Raw genomic sequence first — 12,707 nt, 5'->3', positions numbered from 1 at the left:
CCCACACGGCGGCTTAATATCAAGGCTTTGCTCCCAAACTCCACCATAGTCCTCACGATATGATCCGCCTCCATACCATCAATAGAATTTATAATGGTATCTGGGAGGTTGATCGCGATATCTTTCCTGACAGATATCTTCGGCAACTCAATCAAGCCAGACTCCTGTCATCAATGTAACGTACCCGAGCAGGACTGCCCTCACTTTCTTCACATTTTTCCCCTTGCCGGGGCGAGGCGGCAACTCGGCCTTCCTCTTCGTTCTGCCATGCACGTGTACTTCCACCACATACTCTTGCTGGTTGGGAACATCAGTCTTCCCAACTGCCTTAGCTTTAGCGACCATCTCCTTCCTCAACGACTGAAAGAGCGCCAAATTCTTCTTCCCCGATTGCGCCATGTGCCCTACAATAACATCTTAAACACCGTTTAAAACAACTTAGAATCATTAACACAGTTTAAGTAACAAACAGATACCTTCAATATCTATAATCGGATGCACCAAATTATAAACTCTAACTAGGCCCTTAGTGGGCAACTTATCAACAAACTTCATCAAGGTCTCCACGACCTCCTTATCCCCCGCCGACAACTCATCGATCCCCATATCCTTGTACCGAGAAGGGGTGCCCGTCCAGCTAAATGAGAACTTTGTACTCCTATCTGCATTCAAGAAATAGGGCTTGCCCTCTTCCTTCACCATAACTTTGAAGTATCCGTCCTTAAAATGCTTGAAGGACTGAGAAAATGCGTCCAATCTGCTGATGCTTTGACGACTTATCAAAGACAGCCAAGTTGTCGGTTGGCGGGGTCTAATATCATAGAAGTACAAAAAAGCATAAGGCGAAGGCTCCAAATATAGAGATTGGCACAAAATGCGGAAGGCTTGCATGTAAGCCCAACTATTCGGGTGCAACTGCGTCGGTGCCACGTCCAACGTGCACAACACACCCATAGTAAAATCATCTAACGGCAGTCGCACATGTAGCTGAGAAAAGTGACACATGTACATGTAGAAGAACTTCTCTGTTGCCCCCTCTTGCCTATGACACACACGATCGATGGTGTTAACCTTCTCTAGGGAAACGATACTCCCGTTTACACCCTTTGCGATGACAGGCGTACAATTCAGCCAAGAGTTCAGCAGGCGAGACCACCGGAATAAGGATGATTGATTACGGACATCAGCAGCTACCCACCCGTAACCGCCCTTGGCCGGCCAGTTACTCTCGGCCGACTCCTCTGGGGGATCTTCTCGGACCTCCCTCACCGTTTCCATAGGGATTCCACTTACCATACCTCTAGAACTGGTGCACTCCTCGTCAACTTGCCTACCTCTAATCTTCCCCGACTCTACACTATCACTACTAGACGTAGACAACGACACGCTATCACTACTAGACATACCTTTTCTCATGTTTCTGGAAAGATGTCGGCTGGAATTGGGAACTAGTCGGACAAGAAAACGCACACAAGATCTCTGAATAGGAAATTCTCGCAAATGAATCAGTAAACCCTTACTTGTTTTGAAATCCATATTTATAGTCCAGAATTCCAAACAGCAAAAACCCCTTCCGACCAAAACAACAACTCATACCAATCGACACAATCATTACAAAAGACATAACTCTTAAAAACGACGATGCCAAAACCCTCCTGATTTGACCCCTGACACCCCTTCACCTACCATCAATCTTTCATCACCTTTAGCCTTAACACTGTTCATCACACTTAAAGGCTGGGGGACTGGTGTACCACACCCAGCCGATCCCGATAACATACCAACACATATCACCCTTGACCGACACCTATATCGGCCAAGGTTGGGGGACTGGTGTACCACACCTAGCCAACTCGACCAAATAGTAATAAAACGATACATATATGCCAAAGCAGTCAAGTAGTCAACCTAGGCTGAGTCGGCCTGAGCCTTACCAGCCTAAACTGATAACCTGAACGTCTAAAGGGACAACCTGCACAAGACGGCACATGACCAACAAAAGTAGTCGGCCTAGGTCGGCTACTCCGATATACTTAATAAAATCCAAGCCCCCTAGTGTTCAATGGATCCTCCTAAGGGCCTGGGTTAGGGCCCAGGCCCACTTACAGCCCAAACTAAAGCCCAAGCCAGGGCCCGACCCATGGCATAACAAAACATAATTAATGCTCTATAAATACACGTGGACCCCAGTAATTAAAGGTACGCATTCATTACTCCATTAATCACTGATTTGACCTTCTGAGAGCTTTGACTTACTTGAGCTTCGGAGTCCCTTCTGCAGGTAACCCCTCCTGGGTCCAAGCCGACATGTACCAACCGGGAAGAGGCCAACTGAGGAGATAGCGGACTACATGGGTGAGGTGACGCTTGTGCCTAACTTACCTTGTTTGTTCTCTACAGGAACAGGGGGCATCATATAATACATGATAATGCAGTACTCCCACAATCCTACTACTGAAAAATGTGGGAGAAGAAACAAGAACATTCAAACTAAAAACTGTGCTGACACACCATAAGTTTCCACATTATTTAACAGTTGAGGTCAAGAATATTTTATAAATACCTTCCTCCTTGTTAAGAACTGAACTATAAACATAACTCAACCCAACAAAATTGGCTTGTATAGTGAGGTTTGCACGAACTTATATATTCTAAAATGACATTATCTCTAGTCGATGTGATATGAGACTTCCAACACTCCTTTAATCTACCGAGATATCTTTCTAAGACAAACTGTGATAGAACTACTGAGCATCAAAGCATATAAATATCTCAGATGTGGTGACGTTGATTGTCAACGGACTAGTGGTTGAAACATTAGCACTAGAAGGAAGTCTAAGACACTCTTACCCCTTAATCTTGACTGAAAGGCTTGTTCAAATGTCATAAAGTCTTACATGTAGAAAAATATTCTCTTCTTGAATTGATACCAATAATCACAAATAAGGAAACAAAAACAATAGAGATATTTCTAAAAAATAAATCTAATCTTATTCAAATTTATTCCCCTTAACTTAATCCTACAAATCTGGATAGATATAACATTCATAATTTAAACATTATTCCATAATTTATTTTTTAAAGTCCTTAATATTCCTAACTAATTTACACTTAGGAATAAAGGTCAAATGTAATTTATGAACACCTTCCTCCTTTAACCCATTAAAGCGCTTATTCAAAACACAACCAAGTAAATTAAATGAAAGCATTAATGAAATATCACTATAACATGTTGAAGATCCATAACTTAAAGGCTTAAATAGTCATTTGGTCCTAGTTTTGGTCGATTTTTTTCACTTTGGTCTTACTTTTGAAATTGTTTTCAATTTGGTCCTAATATTGGTAAATTTTTTTCAATTTGGTCCTTTTTGCTAACACCGTTAAAATAGTTAACAAATGTATACAGTAACCGCCACGTGTCATTTTGTGATTTTTTTGATTTTTTAATTTTTTTTATTTTAAAAAAATGTACACGTGTCAAGCCCATATCATGCCATGTGTCATTTTTGTGATTTTTTAATTTTTTAAATTTTTTTTTTAAATTTAATTTTTTTAATTTAAAAAAAATCCACGTGTACAGCTAATATCATGCCACGTGTCAGAGTCAGTTTTTTATATTCAATTTTGTCCCAATATTCGTTAATTGTTTTCAATTTGGTTCTATTTTTTTTTAAATTTAACATTTTTGTTCCTCTCCAAATTGAGACAAAATTTAATTTGTATATATTAAAATTCATATTTTTGTTAAATATTTTTAATTTAGAATTAGAGTTAGTTTAAAATTAAAACGAAAAAAAGCAATAACACCATTAATTTAAAATTTTAAGAGGTTAAAAATATTTAATTTTAAACCAACTCTAATTTTAAATTAAAAATATTTAATAAAAATATGTATTTTAATAAGAATATTCATATAACATTTATATACAAATTATATTTTGTCTTTGGAGAGGAAAAAAGTACTAAATTAAAAAAAAAATTAGGACCAAATTGAAAACAAATAACGAATATTAAGACCAAGTTGAGTATAAAAATCTGATTCTGACACGTGGCATGATATTAGCTTGACACGTGGTTTTTTTTAATTAAAAAAATTTAAAAAAATGACACGTGGCATAATATGAGCTTGACACGTGTATATTTTTTTAAATAAAAAATTTTTTAAAAAAATTAAAAAAAATTGAAAAAAATTAAAAAAATTAAAAAAAATTAAAAATAAATAAATAAATAAATAAAATCACGAAATGACACGTGACAGTTACTGTTCACATCCGTTAATGATTTAGACGGAGTTAACAAAAAGGAGTTGATTGAAAAAATATAACGAAAAGTAAGACCAAATTGAAAACAATTTCAAAAGTAGAACTAAAGTGAAAAAAATCGACCAAAACTAGGACCAAATGACTATTTAAGCCTAACTTAAAACAGAAAAACGAGAGATAGAAGGAATGGTGAACCAAGAGAAAATGCATACTTTTAACAGCATTTACTAAAGGTAAAAAAAAAAGGAAATACTTCAATTACAAGCCTACAAAATGTATGCATACCCAGTAGTAGAAGCCACAACAACAGCAAATGATGTTTGAGTTGCACTGGTGCTGGAACCCAAAATTGCTGGAGTAGAGGTTGTAGTGCTCACCCCTACAAATTGAAAAATATTTTGAACAAAAACAATTTACTAAAATGTGATTGCAATTTACAAGAATGAGGAATGATAATTTTAAAAAGTGAAATCGAAAAAGATGAAAAATAAAATACAAAGATGAGCCCCTATTTCATAGAAAAGATCAGCAACAGGACACTCCAAATTTTACACTACTTACGTCTGAATTTGTCAAAAACTTATAAAGCATTGTTAAAATCATTAAGAAGTTATTCATCTTCAACTTAAAAGAATTAAGCTTTAAGGTAAATGTACAGGAGGCCGAAAAGGAGGACACCTGGGCCAACATACATGACATCTGACATCCAGGCTAATTAAGATCAATTAAGTTATAAAAATCCCTACTGAGAACTACCTCGGTCAAGGTCGATTAAGTTATGAAAATCCCTCCCAAGAACTACCTCAGTCAAGGTTGATTAAGTTATTAATATTCCCCATAAGAACCACCTCAGTATAGGTTGATTAGTTATCAAAACCCCACCTCAGTCAAAGTTGATTAACTATGAAAGTCCTCATACCACTATCCCACATAAAGTTGAAAAAAAAAAATGAACACGTAGAACAAAATTAAAATTAAAGTGAGCATTCTATTCATTAAAACGGCATAGCCAACAATTGCAAAAATCCTTCTAAAAAGTTTGAAGGACACATCAAAACAGAAGGCAAAAGGGAAAAATTGCTAAGTATAGTTTAGGTTTCTTCTCCCCCCGAAGCCTCCACAGAAAGGGTAGTTGGGCTATTCTCAACAAACTCCTCAACTAGACGAATATCTTCTATAGGAACCAACGATTTCTGATAGACATCTTTGTTGACGTCAAAGCGCTCATCATCTGTTGAGATATCAAACAACAAAGCGACCTGAGGAAGAGCCTTGCGGAATCCTTCTTCATGCTCCTTGACCACGCTCGCTTTCAAATCCCATAGTTCCTTGTCTATAGCCAACCAAGCCATTCTCTCGTTATCACGAGATAAGGTCATCTCGGCAAGGGCATCAGTGGCCTTCTTCTCTTTGTCCTCGGAATCTAAGCATCTTGTCTTCCACGAGTTCTTCTCGACTTGCGAATTGATTATCTGCTTACACAAGCCCGTAACCTGAGATGACCAGGTATTCTTTTCCTCGGTCAAGCCCTTCATGCTTTTTCTCAACTCTGCATTTTCAGCCTTTAGCTTCTCAAAATCAGCACTAGAACCACCTTTACAGGGCTCTGAGCCGAGGTGCCTCCCAATCACTAAGGCTCGAGACTGATGTTCAACAAAGGCATTAAGAAGAACCTCGTGAGAGGCCGAGGTGATAGCTACAGCTTCAGCATCTGTAAGGTTGACACTTATGCCTTCATACATCTTCAGATCTATACTCATCAATTGAGCATAAGACTTGTCAGCATCTAATCGAGCTAGCTTCGGACAAGAATAGCGAGAAGATCCAGTTGCATGCCTTTTCTTCCTTTCAGCAACGGGCAACAAGTTGAGTTTGTAGTCCACTTCTGCCTCCTCAGTGGGGTTTGAAGTCCCTTCCCCTCTTCCCTTAGCAAGAAGTTGCTCTCTAAGAGTATGGTAACGACTTTTTTGCCTTGGATTGTTCTCAATTGTCGACATAACCCCTGCGTAAACAATAGCAAAATTCAGCCAAGTCTATTGTCGATCCAATTCTATATGAAGATTAAACACATACCATAGATATCCGTGCAAGGATGAGTAGATAATAGTACAACCACAATCTTTCTAGCGGGGAGCCTCCGTGGAAGCTCATTCAAAAGACTCAATATCCTATTGTCTTTAGTCGTCATTATAAACCTCGACCACTCATCGTAACAAAAAGGATGTTGGGTCCAATAAAAGGGAAACTTGGGCTTATCATTGTCAAAGAAATACCAACACCCTGACAGATTTTTTACAACTTCAAAAAAAAAACACCATTGTTAAAGTTCTTAAAAGTGGAAGTATAAGGAACAAATAAGCAAGCCTTGGGCTGGCCAAATAAGGACAACCAACTCATCGACTCTTTAGGACAAGTACTATAGTAGTGTAGGAACGCTTGGGGAGAAGTTTTCAGCCGAAGCATATGACAGATAACCTAGAATGCCTACAAAGCGGCCTATTAGGATAAAGTTGAGTAGGAACAACGTTTAGCTATCGGTGATGTGCCCCATGTTAAAGACCAAATAACAATATGTTGTGATGGTGGTGGTGGTGGTAGAAGTGGTGGAGATGATGGTAGTGATGGTGATGACAATAATGACGATGTCAATGGTAGAAGCAATTACAACAACAATAATAATAAGGTAGCAACTAATGGTGACGATGGTAACTACAACAGTGATGTCAATAACACGACGATATGACGTTCACAATAAGAATGACGGTGAGACTGGTAGCAACAACAATGCAAGTGTTGTTGATTGTTACAATAATGACAATTATCTAACAGCTAGCCTAAATCTACCCTATGAGCTAAAATTTCTTTGCTACGAACTTGTGTTTTATATTGATTAGACATCTCTACTAAGGAAGCTTCGTTTTTTATCCTTCCCGAAAACACAATTTGATGTAGGACGTTTCACAATGATCCCTCCCAAGAATGTAATTTCGCATGTCAAAAACATCACTATGATTTTGGCCAAGGAAAAGCCCATTAAGACTCTATAAATAGATTGACATTTTATAGGTATTGAACATTCTTAATAACTTATTACTCGACATTGTACAGACTTGAGCGTCAAAGTGTATTTTATAGGCACACCACCCTCGACCAATTTAGTGACAAGATCCTTTCCCTCTGAAGTTATAGGACATTCCAACAGTACCATAAATATGCGAAGGTAGACCATCTCAACCTCAGTAAGAACACCATAAAATCTAGGGTTTTATGAGTTGGACATAGGGCAACAAAAAATACTATCATTAAACCTCTATTAGAAGAGAAATCAAGAATGGATTGTGGTAATATACATTTCGCAGTATACTTGGTGTAGCGGGGATAAAAAGTGGCAATGTGTGTTTTTGATGCTAACTAGTTTCAAACCTACTTATATTGATATTAAGATTGGCCAATAAAGCTCTCACTATGTGAATGATAAAGTTACTACCATATGTGCATATTCAATGAGAACTATCCGCTTCACGGTGTTCATAACACCACACAGTCACAAAATCAGAGAAAAGTAATGCAGAATACAAGGAAAAACCAACAACAAAGAAAGTAGAAGACAACTGAAAATTATTTCAAACTTATTTCAGGACAAAAATCTTCTACCCGAGCATTTTTTTATGCTGAAAAAAATCTACATTCCATCCATGCATCAAATTGATTCAAAAGAAAATATCATCATAGACGTAAATCACCAATGAATCTCCAATTTAACAACAAAAACAGTTCATACACTTCAAAGATACAACAAAAACAGTTCATACACTTCAAAGATAGCAGCAAACATGATTTACACAGATATTTCTAAAATGATTCAAACTGCACAACTCACCAAATACAGTAGTAGCGGTAGAAACTGAGGTCGACTTATTCGCAAAGGGAAACCCAGTCCCAAGAGAAACATCGGATGCCGTGCTCCCTACGCCAAATCCTGTAAAAGATGATCCTGTACTGGCAGAAGGTGCCGCACCAGTAGAAGCAGCAGGAACCGCCAAAGTACTTGCGGTTGCAGAAGATGCAATAGTAGCACCAAAGGCAGGCACAGAAGATGAAAGGGTCGTGCTGCCAGTAGCCACAGTAGAAGCAGTGGTGGTCGTCACAGTCGAGAACAGTGGCGCAGAAGATGTGGTAAACGAAAAAGAACCCGTTGGTTTTGAAGCCGATGCGCCAGAAGCCGCCGAAGAAGCTGAAGAAGAAGCCGTAGTTGAAGCATCATTGGGGAACCCAAAAGAGGGTTGAGAAGCGAAGGAGAGTCCCGAAGAGCTAGATGACACCGTTGTAATAGTAGCTGAAGCAGACGGCTTTGCAAACGCTGGGATCGTCGTTGAGGTCGAGGTCGAAGAGGGTCCAGTGGCAAACATACCCGAGAACAAAGGAGAGCCGCTTGCAGAGGTTGAGGAAGCTGAAGAAACTGCCAACGCTCCAAACGGCGTCGTTGCAGCAGAAGTTGTTGCTCCGAACAGCGATGCAGAGGACGCTCCAAAAGGCGATGCCGAAGCAGTCGACGCTCCAAACGACGTCGTTGACACTCTAGATGCTGCTCCAAACGACGTCGTTGAGACTGAAGATGCTGCACCAAACGGCGTCGTCGATGTTGAAGACGCTACTGCCGTCGTTGAAGCAGAGGACGCTACACCAAATGGAGTCGTTGAAGCTGAGGAGGCTGAACCAAACAAGGTCGTTGATGAGGATGACGCTCCTCCAAACGGCGTCGTGGAAGCTGATGATGCTCCTCCAAACGCAGTAGTCGACGCTGAGGGTGCCACACCAAATGCCGGAATGAAAGATGAGGGCGTTCCACCAAACGCGGGGTCAACGCTGAGGCAGTTCCCCCAAACGCCGGAGTCGACGCTGAGAGTATTACACCAAATAACGAAGTCGAAGCTGAGGGCGTTACACCAAACGGTGTCGTTGATGCAGAGGTCGTTCCACCAAACAGAGGCGTCGCAGCGGAGGACGCAGCCCCAAACAGAGTGGATGTGGAAGAGGAAGGTGCCCCAAACGACGTCGTCAATGTAGATGAGGAAGAAGCCTCGAACGGTTTCGTTGCAGAGGAGGAAGAGTAGAACAAGGGTGAGACAGAGCTAGCGGCACCGAAAATTGAAGAGGCAGCGGAGATAGGGTTTGTGAAGGAAAAGGAAGACGAAGATTGAGTTGAAGAAGATTCGAGGGAGAAACCCGCCATTGTGGCGCTCTTTCTCTCAGCTCTGTTCTATTCGAGGGAGGAGCGTCTTCCGTTTTAAAAAAAAAAAGGGTTTTCAATTTATGTAATGTAGTTCTGGTTTCGGGTTTACTTTTTTCTGGAAAATGATATTTTGATTATTTTTATTTTACTTTTTGTTACGTGGCAGCTGAAGTGGCTTTTCTCTTTTATTTTTGTTTTTGTTTGTTAAGACACATGTATTCGGGGAGGGAGGGAGAGACGGTTTAGTTTCATTTGAAAGAAGCATAGAAGTTATGTCCTCTTACTCTCACATTCTTTTGTTTCACGTTCTCTTCAAAAGCATAGAAGCATACCTAGGTTGTGGTAGAGAGCTCCGTTTGTGACCTGAAGATTACTGATTTGTGCTGCACGAATCCATCCCGTCGCACGTTCGGTAGTTCGTTTTAGCGCACATTGTCTCCTCTTATTGCTGCCGTTTTAGGGTTTCCTGCTGAATTTCGGGGTGTTTTGGTTTCTACCTAAGTTGATTTCCATGGTTTGCGCGATTGTGGTTATTGGGGCAGAGTATGCATTTGGGTCTCAATTTCACAATCGATTTCTGTGTGTATATATTACAGGATATTTCGGGGTGTCTTTTCCAGTGAACTTTGCCATTGAAGCTGCATGAAAAAGGAGTCTGCCTCTTTCAGAAACAGAGTGTCTTGAAACTGATCTATTGTATTTTATTTTAAATTTAAATTATGGGAATAATCAGCATTTACACATGTACATTATTAAGAAAAATAAAATAAAATTCTATGAATTTCTCCAACAAATACATTTGCCCGTCCGTCATTAAGTACAATCACTCAAAATATAATCATTATCCGATATCTGAAACCAGGCATAATGACTAAGAAACAATATAAATTAAAAGTAGAATAATATATTGATATATAATAATTAAAAAATTTGAAGTGTTATATACTTCTACACATTTACTGTAGACACGGATGAATTTGCAAGGATTGTACATGTTCACTTCTGCAGATAGGCGTTTATCAGTGACAATGGAATTGCGGTAGATATCCAAATTTTCATATTCCCTTAATTGACAAGATTAGAAGGGAATGGTGGGAAATTCCTAACTATCCATAATATTTTCTTGGTAATTATCACTTGCACAGTTAAAAAAGAAATAGTGAGCCCACTTCTACTTTTAAATTTAAAGCTTAAATACATTTTTTTTCTTCATATTCGTAGTGTTTGTTGCGGATGATCTTCATTTTGATATAATGTTTTATTTTGTCCTTGTTTAGATTATTAACGGAATACTGTACATGTGCCATTATTTGTATTACGTTGCATTGGGGTGTGTTACGCGTATACCGTACGGTACCACTTGTACAGAAGGACAAAAAATGTATTTAAACCTAAATTTAACATATTCATTATATAATAATAATAATAATAACTATTATTAATAACTATTATTATTATTATAATTAATAATAATAATTATTATTATTATAGGAGTAAAATGTTAATTTTAAATTTTAATCTATTAAAATATTTCTTTTATTCTATTATATATATTCAATTTTTCAAAGATTTCTATAAATTTTATCTTTATATTTTTTTTATCCTAACATTCAAATCTTTAAAATAAACAATACAAACTATATTTCAAATTCATTCAAAATAAAGGAAAATAAGTCTTTTAAGAATTTTACTTTAGAAACAAAATGACTTTTGAATTAATGTCAATCCATTCAAAATAAAAGAAAATAAGTCTTTTAAGAATTTTTCTTTAGAAACACAAATGACTTTTGAATTAATATCACTCGAAACATAAATCTGGCTTTGTTATTTTATGTTATGTTTATTTCTAGGTACGTACTATTCACGCGGATGGAATTGCAAATAGGTTGTATGTTTGTTTTAAACGATCTGCAGGTGTTTTTGAAGGCAGTGATTAGCAGAATAGAGGAGAGAAAAGATGTTTTGTATGATGAGATGATTGAAGGGTAAATGTTGTTCATAGATGATGTTTTTACCGAAATGCCCAGTTTTATTGATGGATTGTGGTAGGGATTTGGTGGTTGTGGTGTTTTGGTGGCTAGTTCGTGGTGAGGAAAGATGTTGTGGTCGTGCTAGGAAGCTCGGGATTCTTTATGCATATATACTGTACATGTATGTTGGTGGTGCGTTGGTGAGGTTCTTGTTGGTGGTGAGGGTCATATTTGGAGCAGTTTTCGTCTGGTACTGTGCTGATTTATGTTTTGGTTCTAGGGTTTCATTTATGAAGAACTGAAAAATATTAATGGAGGAGAATCATTCTCCTAAAAAATTATTATTATATTTACATTTATATAATGTAATTTTAAGAGTAAAATGGTAATAGTATAATATAGTATAATTTTATCTATTAAAATTTTTTTTATTTATTATACTCATTCCATCGTACACAAATCTTGATCATAAATCATATCATATTTCTTTTAATTCAAACAACGCCATAATCTTTTTTCATTCTCTCAAATTCACTCACTCACTCTTTTTCAAATCATCTCCTTAACCCAAGCAGACCATTGAAAAGGAATTTGATAACATATTTCTTTTTAGATTTCATTAAATATAAATTTAAATGTAAAAAAAATACAATTTTTAAACTTGCACCAGAAATCAAAAGGATTTTAAAAATAAAGGCACTGGAAAGAGAAACAAGGTTTTACAATCATCTTTAGGGATGACAACGTAACGAGGTGGAGATGGGTTTCGCAATCCCTTATCCATTTCCGTAAAAAAAAAACTCATTCTCATCTCCAAACTCAAATCCAACGGGTATCAAACTTTTGTCTCATTCCCACTAGGTAACGGGTATATATTCATACCCACTTTCTTATTGTTTCAGTATTAATTAATTAATTTTTATAAAATAATATAAAATTAAGCTAAATAAACATAATATTATCAAATATTTAATATTAAGTGGAGGTTTGTTTCTTTAATATCAAATATTTAAAAAGAAATTATAATTGTATACATTTCAAATTATAATACCAAATAAAATTTCATGAAAACCAACGGATTTCTTAAATTTGCAAATATTAATGAAACCTAGTTGATAAAATTTAAAAATATTTAAAAAGATATAAAAGAAAAACAAATATTCAAATTCATATATATTTTAAATGTTTGTTTACTTCAATTTTTTAAATTCTAATGAATTTCTTTTTTATACACTAATAAAA

The 12,707-nt window shown here is 37.1% G+C and overlaps 1 protein-coding gene across 1 annotated transcript; it reads right to left on the bottom strand.

Moving 5' to 3' along the window:
• Positions 1-5,247: 5,247 nt before the first annotated feature.
• LOC114184242 lies at positions 5,248-8,694 on the bottom strand. Its single transcript, XM_028071527.1, has 2 exons — positions 8,143-8,694; positions 5,248-6,264 (listed from the first exon to the last, which is right to left on the bottom strand). Exons 1-2 carry the CDS (start codon positions 8,669-8,671, stop codon positions 5,354-5,356), a joined length of 1,440 nt encoding a protein of 479 aa, XP_027927328.1. The 5' UTR covers positions 8,672-8,694; the 3' UTR covers positions 5,248-5,353.
• Between the last annotated feature and the right edge of the window lie 4,013 nt (positions 8,695-12,707).

The sequence above is a fragment of the Vigna unguiculata genome, chromosome 5 (assembly GCF_004118075.2).
Source record: "Vigna unguiculata cultivar IT97K-499-35 chromosome 5, ASM411807v1, whole genome shotgun sequence".
Lineage (NCBI taxonomy): Eukaryota > Viridiplantae > Streptophyta > Magnoliopsida > Fabales > Fabaceae > Vigna > Vigna unguiculata.
This window is presented reverse-complemented; position numbering and strand designations above follow the sequence as displayed.